A 22,560-nucleotide genomic window follows, 5' to 3' on the forward strand; every position below is an offset into this window, starting at 1 on the left:
AGTGAGAGGACCTGCTGCCTTTGGCACGTCACCACCAACTTATTTAATTCGTCTTTGAACTCCAGAGATAACTGTTGTGGTGCTTTCCCCCCAGCTTTATTGAGGTATGATTGACAAATAAATATATATTTAAGGTGTCCAGTGTGATATTTTAGTATATGTATGTATGTTCTGTGAAATGGTTACCAAAATTGAGCTAATTAGCATATCCATCACTTCACATAGTTACCTGTGGTGTGGGTGTGTTGAGAACACTGAGATGCACCCTCCTAGCAAATGTCAAGCACATAATGCAGTGCTATCCACTACAGTCCCCACGCTGGGCATTAGGGCTCCAGACTTTAGCCATCTTATAGCTAAAAGTTCATACTCTTTGGCCAGCATCTCCCCCACTTCTTCCAAAGGCTGGAAGTGAGATAATACGGTATTTGCAGAGGCAAATGTTTTTTAAAAAGTGACTCCACCAAATCTTTTTATTATTATTTTATTGCTTATACAACCCATTTATGTCTATTACAAGTATATTCCAAACTGGAAATTCACAGGTGTTAATGAACTTGCCTAATGGGTCACCTGTCTCTTAACTCTGTGGTATTCACTACCTTTTGCTGTTGGCACTTCAATCAGGAGATGAGCATGGCCATGTGCAATGATGTGAATCAAGTTCAAGAATAAATTCTTTGTTAGAGACCAGTTCAAAACTTGTGCTTCATGAGTGCAAACCGAGGGCCAGCTAACCTCTGCCTCTCAAGGAGACACACAGAACTGATTCCTTGATGGGCCATTAAAAACATATATACATTGAATGATAATTCTTAGTCATATAAGTAATTGTTTTGTTATTTAAAAACCGTGGAAAATATCTGTTAACACTGTATTCATAAAATACCTTTTATAGTTATATCATACTCTAGGTTTCATTTAACATTTTACTTTACACAATTTTAGTCTTCCAGACATAACATTTATCCAGTGCATATAACTTCTACCCTTACAAACCCACAGAAACAGCATGGATTCTCCCTGAGATACTCAAGTCACAGCCTTAGGAATTGTTCTAGGAGAACGGGATGCCGGGAGGTAAGTGGACGCCTCTCCTGCCGCATCCCTTGTGTCCAGGGCTGTGAACACATGAGATGAGTGTGTTTCAACAAATGCAAAGGGCACAGAAAACTGTCAAGCCAAAGAAAGAACATGTTTTGCCAAAATGTTTGATGCATATCCAGCTTTGTCTGCCAGGTATATAAGAGACACGGATATGGCATTAAACAGGTCCATACCAACAGTGACCCAGGGCAAGTGACAAGAAAGACCCACTGAATGCAGAATCACTGTGGACTCAGAGATGCGGTTTTTGTGTCATAAAAGTTTGTGTGTACATGATATGCACACACACATGTGTGCATATACCTTTTCAAGTATTCGGCCTAAAATTTCAGAGCTGTGCTGGAAAGCATGCCTCAAAAATAAGGTCAAGACCTGTTATAGAAGGAAAATAGCGAGGCTTCAGGAGTTAGAAAAGAAAAATTAGGTCCTGAATTATTCCCACAGCCTCCAGGTCAGGTACGATAGTGGGTGTGCAATGGCATAATACAGGGGTTTTCTGGAGCAAACAAGAGTGTAGTGTGGAGACGGGAATAGGTTATGAGTAAACGCTGATGTTTGTGAACAATCGGTAACTCAGTAAAGACGTCACTTATAGAAAGAGGGACATAGAGGATCTATTTATCTAGAAAGGCCAGAAAGGCCATAGGACTAGAGATGGCTGCATGATCAATGGCAAAGATACACAAGTTGGAATGACAGAGAAAGTGGAGGCAGAGATGGAGGTCCTAATAATAAAGATACAGAGGTAGTGCCCTGAGGAAAGAGTTCCCCGCCCCTCAGCCACCCAGTGCTCCAGGGCCCTCCGCAGCCCATTGTGAAGACCATGGGACCAGCCTCCCTTAGTCTCCACCAACTTTGACTTGAACGCTCAAATGAGTCTTCTTGGAAAAAGCCTCTTGCGAATTGATTTCTCCCCTACCTATTTCATCATTGCCAGAAGATATAAAGAACAAAACCGTTCTGACATAGGCAGCCACTTCCTGGTAGATATGGGTGAATAAGAAACATACATTTAGAGAGTCCGGAAATCACCAGGCAAGCCCAACAATCAGGCAGGCACTGTCCAGAGAGGAAGACAGTCTGGTCACCCAGTGGGTCAGCAGGGACCTGTTGCTGAAGGCACTCTGCAGGCAAGTCCATTGAAATTTGGGGCAAGTCTGAACCTTGATCAGAGCTGGTCCCAGGCACCTTGGCTCGTGTCCAGCCAACACTACATCCCATGAGGATGCGTTTAAGTGGAGAAGGGGCTACTGAAGAATTTGCAGGCTGACCACAGTGGCTGCATCTACAAGGCTCCAGGAGGAAACAAGATTGCCAACCAGTGGCAGGCAGGAAGGAGTCAACCTTGGTCGAGTACTCCCTTACCTAGGAGGCACAGTGGCTTGTCAATTTTCGTCCTCTTCTTTAGTTCTTACCATACTTTAATGGGGATAAATTTATATAATCTTTATGGGAGTGGCCAGCATACCGAAGTTCAGACACGTTAAGTATTTCACTCAAGATCACAGAGTGATGCCAAAATATGAACCTAGAAATGCCTGATTCCAAAATGCATGCTGTTTTCAGCAATCTTAGTGGGTTACCTCAAGGAGCCTCCAATTAGTTTAATAATTTTTTCTTCAATGAATCTATATTTAAAATGAAACTAAAAGAAAACTCCAGATGTTTGAAAATTAAGCAAAACATTTCTAAATAAGAATTAAATTGGAAAATTTTTCTTAACTAAATGATAATGAAAAGAGACAAATCCAAACTTAAGAAGTGCAGCTAAAGCAGTACTCAGAAGAAAATTTATAGTCCTGAATATATGTATAAGAAAAGAAAATGAGCTGGAAAAAACCCAGTGACCTAAACGTCCATTGCATGAAGCTGAATTTAAAAATCCAAAGATATTTAAGAAATTTCTTTATCTTTAATAATACAGAGAAGAACAAAAACCAATAATAAAAGACCAAATTTACAAAGCTAAAAGTTGTATCTTTGAGAGGTAATAAAAGTGATAATTCCTGATCAAGACTGACCAAGAAAAAAAGAAAAAGGAACAAACTGAACTGCCAGGATCAGGAACAACAGATATTTTAACTGCCGACTTACAAATGTGAGACATTGACCATGAGGAGCAGGAGGAAAAGGAAGCGGAGAAAAAAATGTAACCATCTTGAAGCCACCCAGAAAAATTACATTCCAGATTCTATTGTGTTGAATTTAATCTGACATGCATTTAATTAAGAGAGAACATAGGGCACTTCCAGTTTAGTATTATAGGCCTAGGAAGAGAAAACACATGCAGTTTGGAGTCAGACAAAGCAGAGTTCAAGTTGGCCTCTACCTTGAACCCCATGTATGACTTTAGGTGAATTGTATTACCTCTCTTCCACTTTTTCCTCTAACAAATGGGGGATAATAATATCAACCTCATAAGGCTATTAGAAGGGTTAGAGATAAAGAACCGAGCATATGAGTAGCTTACTGCCAACAGAATATTTGCCCCAGCACGACCCATAAGCATAGCATGGTAGTTTATCTGTAAAAAGGGGACAAAAATATATCCTGAGACAAGATCCTTCATTTGGAAATGTAACATTTTCTGAAAAGCCTGGGCATAAGAGAGGACCGCTGTGGTCATTCTTCAATAGAAAGGATGTTGCCAACACACAAACAACATAAAAGCATCAGCTGAAAATTACAATCAGATCATTTAAGAGAGTGTTTGAGATCTTGCTCCCCAATATGTCATCAGGGTTCAAACAAACTCTTACAAATGTTTTAAAAATAAAATAATATAAAATCTTCATTTTAATTTCATATAATAATTCATCTTTTCTTGAATGTTAAGAGATAAAAATGAAAACTATTGCAATAACACAAGTTATTTTAAGACTTCGGCGGGGAAAGGCTTCCATCTCCCGTGTTGACATGATGACGGAGGATCCCCCAGGTCCCCAGCTTTCCACCAGCGCGTCTTCCGCATCACGCACGGCCACGTACTCCGCGAGGGCTCAAAGACCCGAAACCGCCATGCCGACGGCTCACATTACAGAACTGCAAAACTGGTGCTCAGGATTTCTCACACACTGGAGCAGCCTGATCGGCCTATGACACAAAAGCAGAAACGAAGTCCTGGAGGCAGTGCAACCCACCTGCAGCCCCGTGCGCTTCTCAGCAACAAGTGTGTGGACCACTGTACCCACAGAGCTCCTCTCCCGCCGCGATGCCCCGGGGGAAGGGCAAGTCCAGGAGTGAGTGCCTTAGAGGGGGGCCCGGTTTAGTTTTATTGCATTTGTAAGGCCATAAAAATAAACACCAAGAAGGGGTGTTTGGTGATGATATGTGGAGATGAAAACGAATATCCAGCTCTACTGTGGCCTAGATATGAGCTACGAGTGTCAGAGGGACCCCCATATTTTCCTCATCAGGTCACTGGCTGTGAACACTTCTGGGTTAGGCTGGGGGTGGGGGCGGAGAGGAACGGAGGTCACCATAGGTCACCTTCCCAGGTCACCATCAAGGCCCAGGGGAAATACCTGCAAATGGCAAGAAGGCTCTTTCTTCCTCAAGAACAAATCAATTACCTGTAGTTGTCCTGGCAGGTAAATGCAATATTCCTCTTTTCTACAATCAGTTGCAGATCCTCGATGAGGGAACTCGAGCATGTGTGACTAGGAAGGAAAGAAGAAAGTGTTAGAACAACAAGATCTTGCAAACATCTCCTGAATCTGTTCCTTCTAGGCAGCAGGCCTCTGCAAAGCCCCGGGATAAGAAGAGGAAGCAGAGCTGCCGCTCAGAGTTCACAGGCCCTCGGGGAGCCAGAGGTGCAAAGTGGGTTGATATCTATTATGGAACTAAAATTGAGAAGTGGTTGGGATGGGCTACATATAACATAAAGCCCAATTTATTTCAGGAGCCAATCTTTCCTCAGTGCATTGCTGTGACTGTGCATTCTTTTGTGGACCGATTCCTAAAATAACCTTGAGAATATACAGGTACAAAGTAGGAACATACCTGTGAGCTTCTTCAAGGTCATGCATCACCCAGGCTTGTAGTGTAGAAACCTTCTCTGAATGCAGATTATAGATTTCCACACGTCCAAAAGTGCTAAGATAGAAGGGACAGAGGGCATTGTTAACCCCAAACCAAACCGTTCAGGCGTCCAAAGGCCCTGGGAAAAGCCAGCAGCAGGGCAGGCGCCATTGGTTAGAACCCACCCTCTGGAATGGACGATTTACTCTTTCAGTGTGACCCTCCATGAATTAAGAACCTCAAAATGAGATTCTTAAAGTACTTGCTCTTCCAAGAGTGGGCGTTAGACAGCATGAGGACATCTCCTGGGTGCTAGTTAGAATGGCAGAATCAGTCCAGTGCCCCCTGCCGCACCAGAACCTGAAGCTGGGCAGTCTCCGGTGATCCGCACACACAGGCAAGTGGGAGCGCGGCTTTGAGAGGCCCCGACGCCCAGCTCTACCCCCAACTCCTAAACTCCTCCCCTTTAGTCTCTGGCACCTGGCACTCCTACAGCAAGTACTTAGGTCTCTCACAGCAGATTGTAAAATTCTGGAACGCTAGCACTTCCCCCTAAAAGCCCACACACAACGCTGAGGTTAAAAGAAGACGAAAGCACAAATGCTTCTTTGTAGAATTAAATATGAAAGCAGGAGAGAAGGGAATTTAATTTGCAGCACCCAGAGCGTCCCTTCTTCTTCAACAAGCCCTGTCCAGGGAAAGTTTGGCGAACAAAGACTCCAAAGCTAATTCATGGGGTGAAAACTGTAAGTACAGAAGCCAGCAGAGAAGAAAGGCGCTGGTGTGGCCGATGGTGTGGATGACCGGAGACGATCACAGCTGATGCCCGTGGAGTGCTCTCTTGTTATCAGGTGCAGAGCTCAGCGTTTCTCATGCATTATCTCAGCTCCTCACCCTGTCACTGCCACCTCAGCAGGCACATACGCTACAGAGGCAAAGAGGTTAAGTGCGCCACCTAAAGTCACCTACAGAATCCATGGTGAGCTCTGGAGTCCCACCTTTAACTAAACTGCTGGCTGACGGTGTCTGCAGAGATAATGAAGGTCAAGAGCACAGCACAGCTCCTGGTGCTCCCAACAGTGGTCGTAGTGCTGAACTGGGGCTCACATGTTCATGCAGGAGAGAGGGGCAGGGGCAGGTTTTTGTGGATGGTGAGGATTTAGGCAGAAGGCAGGAGGGGGCAGGTTAAATGGGGAATAGCATGAACAGAGGCAGGAAATGGGCAGCAAGGAGTGTCATGGAAGATGAAGCTGAGAAAATTCCACCAAGCCTCAGAAAGTCAAGATGAGGAGCTGGACAAGCGCAAGGACCATTCGGACCTTGAGAGGATTATATGCGACGGAGAAAGCAGAAACATTCACTTAGAAAGACAAAAATTTTACCCTTTTTTAGCCCAAATCTTTATTACCGACCTTAAATGTGAGACATGTATTTTTCTATAGGTGAACTATCAAACAGGAGGCTGAGCTAACCCTTGCAAATAGAATGCAAAGAAATAAGTACCTGTTTTTATCAAAGGTGTTACTGATGGACCCATTGAGCACCACCTGGACCATACCACAGGCATTTTCTGCAAACTTAAAAAAAAGAAAGAAAGAAGGCCCACAATGCCACAGCATGCAAATTTAACTAGCACTCCCCGGCAGGTGTACCCCAAATAGTTCTTAGCACTAGCTGGTTAAGGGGGAAAAGAGCCTGTGGGCAGTAGCTCAGCACTGCCCAGCCTGTGCATTTCCATCCCAAACCACCAGAGGGATTACGCATCCCACGAGAGCTCTGGAAGCAGCTGCTCCGACCTGTGTTTGCACAAGGAAGTTCAACATCTGAACTCCAACGTCAGAAGTTCAGATGAGTAAGAGGAACACTGCTGAAGGAAGAAGATAAAAGCGCTTTCATGGTGCCATAAACTCAGACACTGCATATTTCATTAAGGAAAAGGGGTAGATGATTTGGGGGTAAGGGAAAGAGGGACCCCAAAAAAGGCAACATTGAGGCCTGTACAGGCACAAAAAGAAATGGGGGCCCTGGCTGGTGTGGCTCAGTGGATTGAGCGCAGGCCTGCAAACCAACAGGTCATCGGGTCAATTCCCGGTCAGGTCACATGCCTGGGTTGTGGGCCAAGTCCCCGGTGCCAGGGGCATACGAGAGGCAACCACACATTGATGTTCCTCTTCCTCTCTTTCTCCCTTCCTTCCCCTCTCTCTAAAAATAATAAATAAATGAAAATCTTTTTTATTTTTATTATTTTTTAAATTTAGTTTTTGTTATTATTATTATTTTTTTAGATTTTATTTATTTATCTTTAGAGGGGAAGGAGAGAGGGAGAGAAACATCAATGTATGGTTGCCTTTCGTGCGCCCCCTGCTGGGAACTGGCCTGCAGGGAACCAGCCTGCAACCCAGGCATGTGCCCTGACTGGGAATTGAACCGAGATTCTCTGTTTCGCAGGCCTGTGCTCAATCCACTGAGCTACACCAGCCAGGGCCAAAAATCTTTTTTTAAATAAAAATCTTTTTTAAAAAGAGACATGGGGAAGGAATGAATGAATATTATTAAGCAAAGAGTTTTATTTCCTCGTGCAACCAACTTTCAGCCAGACTCTCTGCAAGGCACTGGAGAAAGCAAAATGAGCAAAACAAAGCAATCTCTCCGCTTCCTGCAGGAAGCCCGGCCCCAGGTCTCCTTCTCATTTCACGCCACCATCTCACACAGCAAGGCAGAGCTTCAAGTGAGTTTGGTCTCCAGTCCTGGGAGCTCTGCCAGCCCCCGTGGGGCTTTAAAGCGAACACATGGCACAGAGTGGGTGCCGCGTGCAAATCAGTGAGAGGAGGAGGGGAGGAAGAGAGGAAGCAGGAAGTCCAAGCGCTCTGTGATGGAGATTGGGAAAGAAGTAGAGAAAATGTAACAGAGCAAGGAAAGCCGGAGGATGGACGGGATCTCCCCTGGTGAAGGGCGAGGCAGCTGCGAACTGGAAGGCCTGGGGGCTTGGGGCAGACTGCAGTGGCCTCTGAAGGTGGATAGGTAAGTTAATTCAAGGAAGGCCGTGTGTGCTTTGCCAAGAAGTCTCGCCTTTAGTCTGCACGAGATAAAACGCCACTGAACAATCTGAAACGGAATTGCCGGGGGCTGATGAGCAGAGGCCCAACTGGCATCAATCACAAGTGCAAACCCAGCCCAGAGCTTTCAGGGTGCCAAGCACTGACCGCACAATCCTGTGTAATCCGGGAGAGTCCCTGTGGAGTAAGTATTGGGTCTATTTGCCCCAAGGTCACTTGGAAGTGAGAAACTGGGATGGGTTTCAAACCCCAAGGGGCAGAGCCTCTATTGCCAGAAAAAGAAAGGATCTAGTCTGATGAAAGAAGGCTGCCTGTGTCCACAGGCAGGTAAGCGTTTGGCCACAACGGAGGGGCAGTCCCAGCCGACAGTCAGTGGGTTGGCGCACCTTCAATCCCGGTCACCACTGTGCGCCTAGCTGCAAGGACCGTGTGGGGAACACAGGCAGGTGCTCACCACATATATAAAACCTGACTTGGCTTTAAAAGTTTTTAAACTCTTTAAAGTTTTTAAAGCCAACAGCACTGCCCCCAAATGTACCATAGAATGATAAAATAGACAGTTTTCTCAGAAAACACAAGAAGCTTTTCTCAAAAACACAATTCACAAAAAACTATATGGTGCTTCTGATTTTTCACAGCACACAGTAGGCGCTCAACAAATACTTGTTAAAGGAACGCGTCCTTAGTTAATGGGACAGTGATGTCATTTGTCGATGTTGCAGTGACCCCAGGGGGCAGGCGCTACTTTTCTCCCCATTTGGCAAGTGAGGAATCGACAGTAAGACAGATGGTTAGCATCTACCTGGGTGGAAATGGTCTTCTCGTTTCAAATCCCGGACTCCCTCCTTTGCCTCTGCCAGGGTTTACCTGACTCTCCTCGAGGTGGGCTGGGCTCTCTCTCCTGACGAGCCCACTGACCTTGAATGAGTCCCTTAGCCTCTGAGTCTTCATATGTAACCTTCGCTCAGCACCAATTGTGGGGCGCAGAGGGGATGGCAAGACAGCTTAGTGACATCAGAAATAGAGAGAAGGGGGTGGGGAAGACGGTGACTATTTCCCGGCCCGGATTCTGGTTCCGGAGTCGGACAATTTGGGGTCCACTCCAAGACCTTCCCCTTGCTGCGTACACCGAGCATTCGCCTACCCGCAGCTCTATTGTGTCATCTGTAAGGTGCTGTGATACTCGTGGTCTCTATTTTACAGGGGTCTTGGGAGGATGAAGGCTTTGATCCTTCTGCCTGGCACACAGGAAGTGGTCTGCAGGGATAACTTAGTAAGATGGTTCCAGGAATCTAAGGGTGGTCGATACCTGGACCAGAGGATCAAACCCAGCAGGAGACTCCTAGCAGCGAAAGCTGAGACATGGGTAAGAGCAGGGGTTTTTCCACTGGTGCCCATGGGCTTTCCACATATGCCTCAAATCACACGTGAAAATCTTCTAGAAAGTACTCAGGAATATTTTCCTTGGGGAAGGCTCCCATACTTTTGTTCCTAAAAGGATCTGTGATCCCCCCCACCTCCCACGCACCCTCCCCCCCCAAAAAAATCAAGCAAAACACAGCTAGAAGACCTCGTCTTTTTCTGGTCTCCGAAATTCTGGAATGTCCCCGTGGGCACTCACCCGCCTGGACACCGCGTTCCAGAACACAGACATGGTGTTGTTGCGGCAGTCTTTCCTCCAGTCGGGGCAGGACTGGTAGTTCATTTCTGAAAGGGACAGTTTACAGGAATAATTAAAGTGCAAAATCAGAGATTTCATTAAGCCGCACTCTCCCCTGGCTGTTCCATCACAGCGGAGTCGTCCTCTGCCAGCCTCCCTGCCAAGGCGGAGGGGGGACAGTGCGCACGCCTGGACCCAATTTAACTAAGTGCCCCCTGAATCCCGTCCAAGTCCTCACCTTACCCTCCCAGTCCCAGACGGGAACACAGGGACCAGCTCTGAGTCATCGTTCTGGGAAGTTGCGGGAAGCCCATCTGACCGAGGCGAGCCCCCACCGTGGTCCTGGCACCAGGGTGCTGGGAACAGCAGCCATGACACTGGGCCCTGGGGCGGAGAGGGGGTTCTCCCCAGCCACTCCTGGGTTTCTGGCCAACAGCCTCCCTGCCCCCCACACACCCCCACCCCTGCGACCCACACGCTGAGGCCCCGTGGCCTCTGAGCCGTCCCCCTCTCTGGGGCAGGCGGCTAGGACAGGTACAGAGCGTGAGCACCCACTTCCCACGTCACTCCCCCCGAGGGTGCCTGCCTTCCTGCGCAAACATTTCCTAGTTACTTTTCATGTATCATCGACAAATGAGATTGCAGGGTATTTAAAGTGTGCAATGGGATGATAGGACACACATATGTGCCTCGTGGAAAGATTCCCCTGTGCGGAGAACACACCCATCAGCTCGCATACTCATCTGTGTGTGTGTGTCCACGAGAGAACACTCAGGGTCCACCATCCGAGAAAACTTCAGTTACACCGCCACAGTGTTGTCAACTACAGTCGCCTGCTGCACACGAGACCCTTGGACCCTGCTCCTCTTCTAAGTGAATGTCTGTACCCTCTCACCCACCTCTCCACGCTGCCCCCGCCCTCTGCCCTGGCGATCACTTTCCACTCTGCTTCTCTAAGCTCGTCTTCGTAGGATTCCACCTTCCGGCAACACCGCGCAGTGTTCGTTTTTCTCTGAGGAAGCTGACCAGCCGGAGGACACCCTGCAACACGAGGCGTGCGTACACTTACATGTGCCTCATGTTCTTCGCCCCTTGCCCCCGACTGCACAAACGTTTGTGTTAAGTCCTGGGGACAGAGAGGAATGAGACAGCCCTGCCTTCAGAGGACACATGATCCCGCAGAATCGAATACATCATAAAAAGGTCAGTTTGGGTTGGGGGCGGGGGTAGCCCCCTTGGGGAAGGAAGGTTGGTGTTGAACTTGACTGGGAAGGATGGGTAAGAGTCTTCAGACAGATGAGATGAAGAAGGAGCTCCATTCAGAAGTGCGGAACAGCCCCGTGGGTTTAGACTAGTAGCAGCAGAGCAGAAGGGATGAGGGAGGGAGCTGGGAGACGAGAATCTGAGACACAGGCCAGGCCATGCTGAGGAATTTGAACCTTATCTCAGAAGCAAAAGACAGCTGTTTAGGTTTTAGGTTAGACAGTGAGCCGGTCCCACTGAGGTGGCCAGAGGGGGCTGACCAGCAGGAAAGTCTGAACCAGAACACAGGGAGTAGGGGTGGCGAGAGGGGACAAAGGATGAACACACGCGTTGGTCTGAAGGACAGATTTTACGTCAGGCTGGTTGTCAGCGGGGCACAGATGAATTAGGGTGGTGTAGGGCACTGGTTTGTCTTGGCCTGGCAAATGTGACTCAGCTCTGTATGGAAGACCTACAGAAGCAAAGTGGTGGGCAGAACCCAGACTTGCAAACAGAGTTTTCCCATGGGAATTGGGCCTAGAAAATGCACACAGAGTGTTATGGCTTGTTCTTCCTAAAACTCCCTCGCCCTGGTCTAAAACAACAAATGTGTATTGTCTATCTTCGAGGTAATAGCCAAAGCCTGTATGAGTTCTCCCAAGGACAGAGCTAATCAGCTCATCATTATTCCCCTTGCATGTTATTTTCATTTCCTTGATTGTACCTAGAATGTAGACAATAATATTCTATGTGATAGATAATAGATCTTTCTATGATGTAAGACCCCAGGAAAACAATAAAAGCCTGTCTAGGCAAGGGTCGGGGCGCTCCCCTCCTGAGGGAGTGGCCGAGGCACCATAGGCACTCTCCCCTTGAGAGAGTAGTCCTGCCTGTTCCCTTTTTCCACACAGGGTTGTTGTCACCTGTGAATTGACTCTTGTCGTCAGCCACAACAGGCGGATTCTGCTGGTCAGGGTCTGCAACAGGGTGGGTACCTGGGGCCCCGCCCTCCACACGGATCTCTCAGGGTCCCCAGCAGAGCCCAGGACTCCTTCACCCCACATGTCACCAGATGACCCCAAACAGCCCTGACCCTCACCAGAGGAGCCTGTGTCTCCGCACCACCTGAGGCCGTCGGCCAGGTAGCCCAGCAGCGTGTCCTCCAGCGTGAACATCTCCTGCTGCACCTGTGTGTACTGATGTGCCAGCTCACCGGACTTGCTCCAAAAGACGGTCTGGGAGAGAGGACACGCAACCTGTTATTGAGATCCATGTAGTGAACCAGAACAAACCAAAAACACCACACCCACATCCTTTTAAATAGAAGGCAAACACAGGAAATAGGGTAAATCACAGGTAGTCAAGGTAAGGGTTGCTCAGTTCATGGCCACTGTGTGTGTGCGCGCGTGTGCGTTCTAGGTCACAGTGCAAAATGAGCTCATTGTTCTGGGTCGCCATGAAAACAAGTCTGAAAGCCACTGATCAAAACCTTACACCGAACAGAGGACCGGAACACATCTGGAGAAGCCATTTGGAAGTTACAAAATTCCTGGAGTTATCTGCAGAGCAATTTTGTCTCCGCGCTATTCTGGGTGAGAAGTGCCCTTTGTTGAGCGCTCCATACCCCTGCTTCCTTTCCCAAATCTCTCCTATCCTCACAAAAGAAAAAGAAAAACAAAAGAGCTAATACAGGGAGTTTTTCAGGGTCCCCTGGAAAGGTACAAAAAGTCAAGTTTCAGAACACTCTTCAGCGCCAGGGACCGGCTCCTTCTGACTCGGAGGCCGCGGAGGCCATGCTCAGAAGCCTGCATCCTGGAGTCACACTGCCCTACAAGGCCCAGCGTCACTGCTTATTAGTCGTCTGACCTGGGACAACCAGAGCATCGTCGCAAAGCCTCACTTTTCCCACCTGTAAAATGGCAACAAGAATAATTGGAAGAAACTCTTGGGATGCTGAGCAGATTGGATGAGACAATGCAAGTAAAGGGCATAGTCCCATGTCTGGGCCACAGCCCCGGGTCACCCAGGCCTGTGCTCAGTGCACCCAGCAGGGGCTCCTGAGTGACTCCCGCCCCCTAGTGACAGGATGAGAGGCTATAACAGGGCTGATGGGCTCCACACAGATGACTTGGGGCAGGTTTCATGCTGGCTTTAGAAAAGATTCACCCCGTGGCAGACTTCTTCCAGTACAAACAGTGCATGAAAACCCAGGCCTCTGGCCCCAGACTTTGTGCCAGTTCAACTGGTCACTTTGAACATCAACGAACTTGAGGAGTCGCCGGTCCCCTAAACTCCCCAGGGTTCACTGTTTTCACTGGTGACATGAGGATGGTGCCACCCGACCTGGCAAATGCAACTTGGTGGCTTTGTCATTACTGTTGTCACCAGAGGTCAAAGGCGAGTTTTGTAATTACATAAAGTTGGGTTATTTTTGTTTGGGTTGGACTGGCTTTCCTGTTAGGTTTGTTCTGCCCGATTTTTAATCAACTGTCGTTTTCTCTTTCCGAATCCCTCTTTCTCCTTCCTCCCCTCCTCTAACATCCTAAACCCAAATCATATCCTGGTCTCCCTCTAGCCCACAAACGCTATCCCTGCCAACCACACCTACATTCTCACATCCAGGTTATTCCTCTTCCCCCTCCTGGCCCAAATCCGGACCCGCGACCTCTTCCCACTGGCGTCCAGCCTCGGTTTTGAAATCAAGACCTTGACCCAGTCACCTTGTTGCAGGGTATGGCCTGACTGATCAGCTTCATCAGTGGCTGGTAGTCTTCTTCCCTGGAGCCACAGGGGTCCTTGGAAAGAAACGCATTCTGGAACGCCTTCACTATCTCTTGGCAGTCTGCATGGCTGAGATAAAATGTGGAAAATCAAGCACGACTGATGAGATTTCCAACATATTTTTGGAGCATAATTACCCTTCCCCACAAAATCTCCCGTAGGAGGCATGGACTGAGGGCCACTCAGTCCACACATGTGAGCTTGTCTCATCATACGTTTTCATGGGTGAGCATCTTGTGTCTGCCCTGCAAAGCCCCTGCCCCTCAAGGAGCTCACTCTCTGGTTAGAGAGACCGGCAGGACACAGACAGGCAAACAAGTTACTGAAATAAGCACAGATGATTGTAACTATGCAGGAAACCAGTTGGGGGTGGATGAGAGCAAAATACCAAAGCAACGGGACCACTTTAGGAAGGCTGGTGAGGAGCAGCCCCCCTGAGAGGTCATTTAAGCTGAAACTAAGTGATGAGAAAAAGTATCTTCCAGACCAAGGGCATTGCACGTGCCCAGGCTCTGAGGCAGAAAGGAACTTGCGGACGTGGAGGACCAGGAAGACGAACGGCATCGCCACAGTGTAAGGAAGCAAGGGGGCGGGGCATGGTGGCAGTCAGGTCAGAGGAAAAAGTCGAGAGCAGGTCACTTAGGCCTTTCAGACCAAGGAAAAGACGCCTGATTTTACTCTAATGACAGTGGGAAGCCACTGGATGGTTCAAAGCACAGAAGGGCCTCATCTGGTTGTTGACTTTGAAAAATTGCTCTGGGGAACTCTGAGCAGGCCCCGCGGAAGGAGAGAAATGTCTGAAACAGAAATTTTTCCCTTGGGAGAGTTCGGTTATCAGCGCCAGGGCAGACTCCAGCCCAGGGAGCAGGACCTCGCTGCAGCGCCGGGTCAGGCAGCTGGACCTGGGGACGGAAAGATGAGACCCACTTTCCAGACCCTCAGAGCAGACTCGCTCTGAGCCTGCTCTCCCACCGCAGAGACAAGCAACGTGGGCCGCAGCACAGGGGCCCTGCCTCCCCAGTTCGGACTGGCCCCCCCATAAGCCAAGAATCGGAGAGTGTCGGCATGGCACAGACCCTTCCACAGAAGCCTCTCTGCCAGCCTGCTCTTTTGGGGACAGGAAGGAGGGCAAAGCCCTTTTGTTGATGGCAAAGATGAAGGCCCTTGAGTTAGGCTGCCCATCTGACCTCTGGCTCTGCCAGTTATGCTGTGTGTCCTTGGGAAAGGCACCCAACGCCTCTGTGGTGTAGCTACCTAACAATCCGGGATTGAATAAAACACACCTTAAGGCCTTTCACAACAGTGCCCAGAACAGAATAGGGGCTCAATCTATATCAACGTCCTCTCTCCTTTCTTTTTGTGCCCCTTTCTCAGACCTTCCTGAGGTGAGCCATCGTGCCCAGCCAGCAGGGGTGGGCGTGGCCCATGCCACCATCTCACACTAACCTGGGAATGGGCTCCTCCCCACAGGGCCCTGGAGGACTGTCAGTACGTCCCATACCTGGGGTGGTGAGAACACACAGCCACTCAGGGTCAGAGATGTAGGGCACAGACCCAAGCCAGAGGCACCCCTGCTTGTCTCCTTGTCCACAGGCAACGTGAGTTTCTCCATACTCTCAGTTTGGAGTGACATACACCCTCACCTTAGTAAGAATCAGTCTAGAAAATGTAACTGCTTTGATATCAAGCAGCTACAGGATGAAATGCCAGATCATCACCCACTGGCTGGGTAGAGTGGAGTAATAATAATAATAATAATAATAATAAACAATAGGTAACACTTATCGAGAGTTTAATATATGTCTTACATGCATGTATCATTAAACCTCATATCACTTCTATGAGCAAGTATATCAGGATTTTATTTGAGTTAATAAGACCAAAAATTGCAAGAATTTAAATAGGATAGAATTTTATTTCTTGCTCAGATGTCAATCTGGAGGTCAGTATCTGGGACTGGCATGACATTCCTCATGTCAGAGACCCATCCGCTCACTCCAAAATGGCTGCTCCAGTTCCAGCCATCACAACTACCTTCCAGTCCAGAGGAAAGATTACAGAAGAGAAAAAAGAAGAGAAAAAAGAAGGAAGAGGAGGGAAAAGCAGCAGCAAAGGGCATATGCCAGCTGCTTTTTAATAACAGAAACTAAAAGATGTTCTTACTATTTCTCTTATCTTATTTACTAAAATGTAGTCACATGGCCATATGCAGTTACAGGGGATGATGAGAAATGCAATCTTTAATCACACTGCTAGCATTGCCCTATGAAGCAGGCTATTAAATGCTCCAGCCTTAGTTTCTTCATCTATAAAAAGGAGGTGGTAACACTTGATGAGTGCCAGGTTTGCAAGGATTAACTGAGGCAACACATGGCAACTGCCAGGTGCCCGGGAGGGTTCTCTTCATGGACACCCTTCAATTTCCCCAATCTGCACAGGATATTTCCACTGTGTCCCTGCCTGACTTCAAAAGCTGTTCCAGGACCCCATTATCCACCTGGCTTTCTTCAAACATTATACACCTAAAGAAAAAAGTTATCCCATTTTGTACTCCGGGTCAATCAAAATCAATGGGGCCCCATCCTGGGATATTAAAAGAAAAGCTGTCTGGTGGCTGTTTCACTTCAGGGGATCACATTTGAATTCCATTCATTTAATTCAGTGGCCTTCTCAGCAAGTCCCTGGTCTGGATTCTGACTCCCTCCTAAAATTCTTCTTCCTCTGTCCTTAGCAGCCTCTGCAGGACTAGAGGTTGGACAAAGTGTAGAGGAGAGACATCTTCCTGAGTTGAAAGAACAAGAGAGCCCTGGCTGGTGTGGCTCAGTGCATTGAGCACCGGCCTGCAAACCAAAGGGTCTCTGGTTCAATTCCCAGTCAGGGAACATGCCTGGGTTGCAGGCCAGACCCCCAGTAGGGGGCACTCAAGAGGCAACCACATAATTATGTTTTTTATCCCTCTCTCACTCCCTTCCCCTTTCTCTGAAAAAAAAAAAAGTAAATTAATTAACCAAAAAAGAAATAACAAGAGAAACTTTTCCACAACAACAACAAAAATCTGGCAGAAAAGAAAGTAACATGCACCAAATACCTACCATACACCAGATGCTTCTGTGAGTCTATTCTCACTGAATCACCCAAGACTCGATGGAGTCTCACAGAGAGCTCACAAACCTCCAATGTTATCTTTATGCTTCTCTGATACATGGACCCCAGTTCAAAAACATTACCTTCAGTGATCAAAAACCCTCAGGTCATAAAGTTAACGAGTCCCTGGTTTAGAAGGAGCAGAAGTATAGAATGGTGGAGCTGGAACAGACCTTGGAAGAGTTTGTCACCCAGCTGTCTCCCCTTCCTCTGTCTTAGAAATCAGAGACTCCTCTGGCCCCACAAGTAAGAAAAAAATGGACAAAGACAATGAGAAGTTTGGGGCAGGCTTTGTGAAGCTCCTTTTCATCCTTAAAATCAAGAGCAAACATTTCACCCTGGGTGGGCGAGTCAGCATTTCTACTGGCATAGACAGATGGGTAGGCAGATAGATGAGAGGGAGAAGTTCAGTTAAATACTGAAATGATAGATAGACAGATGATAGACAGACAGGAACTAGGACTGCAGTTTGTGCAGAGATGTCTGCAGTGCTCATTCAAACATGCCATCACAGAAATGGGCCTCAAAATCACCAGTCTGGCTCTAAAAAGGACAGGCATTCACTCAGATATTTGCAAAAGTCCACAGTCCTCATTTTGTCCCCCTGGCTAGAGCACAGTTTCATCGAATCCAACGGCAGCCAAGCAAATGCTGTTCTGAGTCAGTTGGTCGGGGCCTTTGGGATTCTGTGTCCGGCAGGGATGGAAGAGGATGTCTCTGACTGGAGATGCATCACGGGAGAGTCAGGCCCATTGCACCAAGGTCAACGAATTGTTGTGCTTCAGTGGTTCCTTCATTCCCAAATTAGAGGCCTCGGTTGTGCCACTTTAGGAAGACCTGCTCCTGAGGCCAGGGACTGGGAGGTGGCAGTTGTTAGTCCAGGGACTAGTCCCCAGAGCTCAGTGTATGCCGGCGGTCCATCCTTGGGGGCCACCTGAACCACAGGGGCTGCTGAAGGTCCTCTGGTCCTGTGGTTCTCAGTTCTGGCCACCGCTGAGGACCTCCTGCAGCGCTTTGGAAAAGACACCAGGCCCTGACTCCAGACCAACAAAGTCACAGTGGGGACAGGGGGAAGGGTAGGACCTGCCATTTCCCCACAGCTCCCATTCCCATCCGGCCCAGCCCCTGGGCATGGCCCTTCCACTTTCTGCCTCATGAATTTGACCGTTGGGAGTAACTCATGTAAGTGGAGTCACATAGTATTTTTCTTTTTGCGTCTGGCCTATTTCACTTAGCACAGTGTCCTCAGGGTTCTTCCACGTTGTGGCACATGCCAGGACGTCCTTCTTTTTTAAGGCTGAGTAATTCCACTGCAGGCATCCACTAGACTGGGTTGTCCACGGACACTTGACTGCTCCCTCCACCCGTTCTTTTGACCCACAGATCCTACTCACCAAGGGCCCACTCCAAGCCTCACAACAGGCACAGTATTGTAAAGAGAAGTAAGTACTATTTCTACCCTCAAAGCACTCACACTGGGGTATACAGGACAGAGAAGAACAAAATTAATTTCAACTAGAGTGCTGGTGACTTGCCCGAGGCACTAGAAGGTGAAAACAATAAACAGCAGAAGATAGAAACAGGATAAAACAAAACAAAACAAAAAACCCACTAAGTGGCTCCCTATCTTATTCTGAAACCGGCTTTCCTGTGTGTTTGCTCCTCCAGGTGCTGTGACCTATGAACTCTGCCTCCACAGCCTCGGCGAGTGGTCATCTGACCTCTCTGCCCCTGGGCTTCCCAGGGTGCGGTCCAGAGCAGGTAGAGAGGTGGGGCCAAAAAGAGGAGGGGTTCTGGGGGGGCTCTGCCCAGTGGAATATAAAGCAGCCTTTGTGTTTACACACAGCTTAGAGTAGCTTGGGGAATAGTTATTTTCTATCGAGTGAGAAAAGCAGGCTGCAACCTCACAGAAAATAGAAAAGGACACACATGGCACAGGGGACCTGGGGTTGTCTCTGGGAAGGCGAATAAAGGCAACCTCCACTTTTGCCTTGCTTTGCTCTTTATCGTTGGTTTACAACAAAAATGGAGTCATGTTTTATCCAGAAAAGGAGGGTTAAATTTTTTAAATTAAAGATGCAGTATAATCGCAACCAATTTTTAAAAACTGAAGAGAAACCCAGATAATCAAACCACGTTATAAAAAGAGTTATATTTAGCTGCTTGTTGTATTTTCTATAATAAGCATCTGTTAGATCAGGGTTCAAAACAAAACTCTCATTTTCTTAAGTTGCTCGAGCAACTAAACCACAAAAGTTTGAGAATCTGGGAAGGTCTTAGAACATGGGAACCTGAGGCCCAAGCCCCTCAGGTCGCTGCCTGTCATTTCTGCGCCCTCCCCCGCGTCTCTGTCTACAGGGTGTCTTTTCTCATCCCTCGTCCGGTGAAAGTGGATCAGCGGGCTAGACTTACATTGGTGCCCGACTCCAGTAGCCGGGGCCTGATGCAGTAAAGTAAGGGTTGGGCTGGGGTGGGGATAGGGCCACAGACTTCTCCCAGCGGAGCCTTCCCTCTGCTTTGAACACCTGCTTTGGCGAGACCTCACTGTCGAGTCACACTCTCACCAGTCACAGGTCATACCCAGCATCAAGCTGCATGAACACTGTTGAGCACACAGGTCACTGAGAGGCACAGACAGACATACCCCACTGGTCCTGCCTGCCTTTCTGCAGGGGACGCACCCTGCCTGGCCCAGCGCCTGCCACTTCCTTACCAATGGCAGCTTCAGCTTTGCCTCATCCCTCCAGCCTGGAGGATAGAAATTATTAAGACATCCTATCATATCTCTTCTCCTTCTTGGTGACATCCTCACAAAACCAGCCTCCGTGAACCTTCCTCAAAAGCCTCCTAAAACAAGCTCAAATCCTGTTAAGTATTTTCTAACACCCTTGAACTGACCCTCCCTTTCCGCCCCTGTGAGTCCCCACAGTGAGTGCTCAGTCTTCTTGCAAGGAGCCAGGAAACCTGCCCTTACTCAACCGCAGTGTGTTCCTGGCGGCCTTGGGTTGGGTGTGTTGCTGGTAACCGGCAATCTCAGATGGGACGGTGGTTCACAATCAAAGGCCTGGGGAAACCCGCATGTTTGGCAGACGCGCCAGGAACAGCTTCTGAAAGGCTCCATTTGTTAGTAAGTTTTCTTGTTGAGCTGGAGTCTTAGCCTGACGGCAGTTTGCTGCTTGCACAGCGGGCTGGGCACTGATATCCGGGTTCCAGGTCAATGGCCTGCCCGCCCCTTCCTGCTGCTGTGCTCCTTCCCCCAGACCCCAGACAGCTCCTCACTCACCCTATTCCCCATGAGTCACGCACGCCCTCTTGTTCAGTCTCACCCCTTCTCCCTACCTCTGGCCTTCCAGGCAGGTTGTCTCCAGGAGCCAGAGGCAAGAGGTAGGAGCAGAAGGAGGAAGGGACCACGCTGGGCAGATGCTAAGTGCGTAACTGACCTTCGTCAGGTCTCCATCCCGCACTAGCCCTCTGGGGAGGATGCTGGCATTACTCCTGTTCCAGAGCCGCTGAGGCTCAGAGAGTCTCGAAACCGGTCCAAAGCCAAACAACTGCTTCCATTCTAACCTCAGCTCCTTCTTCCCCAAAATGCTGCCTCCCACCGGAAATGTAGACTCATGGCCGTACAATCTCACAACGAGGTCGTTCCTAACAGAAGAGAGGACCTCAGACCCCACAGGGGTTGTGATTTACCCAGATCCCCGGAGAGGCTGAAGGCCAAAATAGTGCACAGGTATTCCCAGGTGATGGATACAGTGAATGGGGTACGTAAGAGCGGATGGGGCAGAAAGGGCCCAAGTCTTGTGTGGCGATATCTGTGCTCGGGTGGAAAAGCAGATGTATTTGGTGGTTAAATCCATTTGGCGTGTTGTCCGTGCACGTCAGGGTTCATAGCACTATGCCCTCGTTTCTCTCTAAACCTACACCTTCCCACAAGTAATTATATCTCAAGTCCCTGTCGATGAAGCATCACCACCTTCGTAAGGTGCTGCTTTCGGGGGGGGGGGGCTCACACACCCTAAATCCTCCTCCCTAAGGGCACTCAGGTCTTGAGGGCTAATTCCATTCGTCCGATGAATTTTCTATTCCATGACAAGTCCTGCACAGCTGGTTGTCTTGGTCCAAAGAAAACAAGCAAGTTCACTCAAATCCGAGGCTGCGGAGGTGGGTATTAAAGGTGAAGCCTGCCACCTTGTGGTGGAGATGAGTGACCGGTGGGACTGGCTCGGGCACTTGGGATTTTCTCAGCAGTCATTAAAATCGGAAGACTCTTCAGGCAACAGGCAAGCATAGACGGCATTAATTCATTAATTCAGAAAATATCCATGGAGAACCTAGTATGTGCTCGGCGCATTTGTGAACATGTAGCAATGTACCAGGAAATAAAACAAAGTCACTGCCCTCGTGGGAGTTTACGTTCTACCAGAGCAGCACTCAGTGAACGGGCAGCTGCAGAGCACCGTAGATGTTTTCCAGTTCCACGGAAAAAAACGAAAACACAGAACTAAGAAATAGAAAACAAAACAGGGAAAAAGGTAGAAGGATAAAAAAAAAAAAAGATAAGTGCGGCAGGAGCGATGCCAAGGGGGGCGGCAGGGTTCAGCACCAAACAGGTTGGGTGGTAGGGGACATTTCAGCAAAGAATTGCAGGAAGAAAGGGACTTGGCCATACAGACGTGCAAGGGAACAGCATTCTGGGCAGAAGGAACAGCCAGTTCCAACGTGAATCATGTCTATGAGATCACTTACGGTGAGGCTATCGCTTTAACGGGGTATGTATCTTCCTTTTGTGAAGCTCCTTACTTCTTTTAAATTGTGGACTTGCCCCCTATTCAGAATTGGACTTTGGGAATAAGGGATTTTGTTTTCATCTGTAGTTTTTTTACTTTCCCCAGTGTTCTACAAGGGGCATGGTTTACTTTCATAATTAGGAAAAAAAGAGTCATTGAAAGGAAACAGAAAGTGGTGCTCCTGCTCCATGTATTCTTCAGTTTTATGACCCAGTTTTCACTTTCTTTATTGTCTTCAAACACAAGATTCTCATTATCCCCTGTTCCGGAGTGATTATTTACTGGTGATATTTTGTTGAAAAAGATAATCCCTACTCCACCCCTCATATCAACGACAAAATTCCATGAATATTGTCGCCCCTCTCCTTCCAAACTCTTTGAAACACACACATACACACAATCAACGCTTGATTTCAGCTATCATCCTGTTTTGTTCTCAGAATCCCCTCCATTTATTCTTCCTACCATCCTTTATTTAAAGAAAACTTGGCCTTGGTAATTTTCTGATATTTCTGAGGGATTCCTTTAATGGCAAGAAAAAAATGCCTGACCAGTTCTAAATGTATTTATTGCAAACAAAACCCCTTAACTAACACGTGTTTAACTGAGTCCCTGTATAAACCAAGACCCCATTCCCTGTGTTCATTTGCAGGTCTTTTATGTACTAAGCGGGCCGCTCTCTAGTGTACCCAGGGACTTCCGATCTCCTCACTTGGCTGGTATCTACCTACTTTTGTGCTTGGTTTTTAATTATATAATT

The 22,560-nt window shown here is 48.0% G+C and overlaps 1 protein-coding gene across 1 annotated transcript in view; it reads right to left on the reverse strand.

The window, feature by feature from the left end:
• Positions 1-468: 468 nt before the first annotated feature.
• CD38 (CD38 molecule) overlaps positions 469-22,560 on the reverse strand; it is a 37,963-nt gene continuing 15,871 nt past the window's right edge. Inside the window, exons 2-8 of the mRNA XM_037126863.2 lie at positions 13,806-13,935; positions 12,185-12,320; positions 9,805-9,890; positions 6,631-6,704; positions 5,110-5,202; positions 4,680-4,766; positions 469-4,200 (exon numbers count right to left, since the gene is read on the reverse strand). Coding sequence (XP_036982758.2) covers positions 4,137-4,200; positions 4,680-4,766; positions 5,110-5,202; positions 6,631-6,704; positions 9,805-9,890; positions 12,185-12,320; positions 13,806-13,935 — 670 coding nt within the window. The 3' untranslated portion in view covers positions 469-4,136. The remainder of the gene's footprint in view (positions 4,201-4,679; positions 4,767-5,109; positions 5,203-6,630; positions 6,705-9,804; positions 9,891-12,184; positions 12,321-13,805; positions 13,936-22,560) is intronic.

Source organism: Artibeus jamaicensis, unplaced genomic scaffold (genome assembly GCF_021234435.1).
Source record: "Artibeus jamaicensis isolate MK-2021 breed Jamaican fruit bat unplaced genomic scaffold, CSHL_Jam_final contig_76, whole genome shotgun sequence".
NCBI lineage: Eukaryota > Metazoa > Chordata > Mammalia > Chiroptera > Phyllostomidae > Artibeus > Artibeus jamaicensis.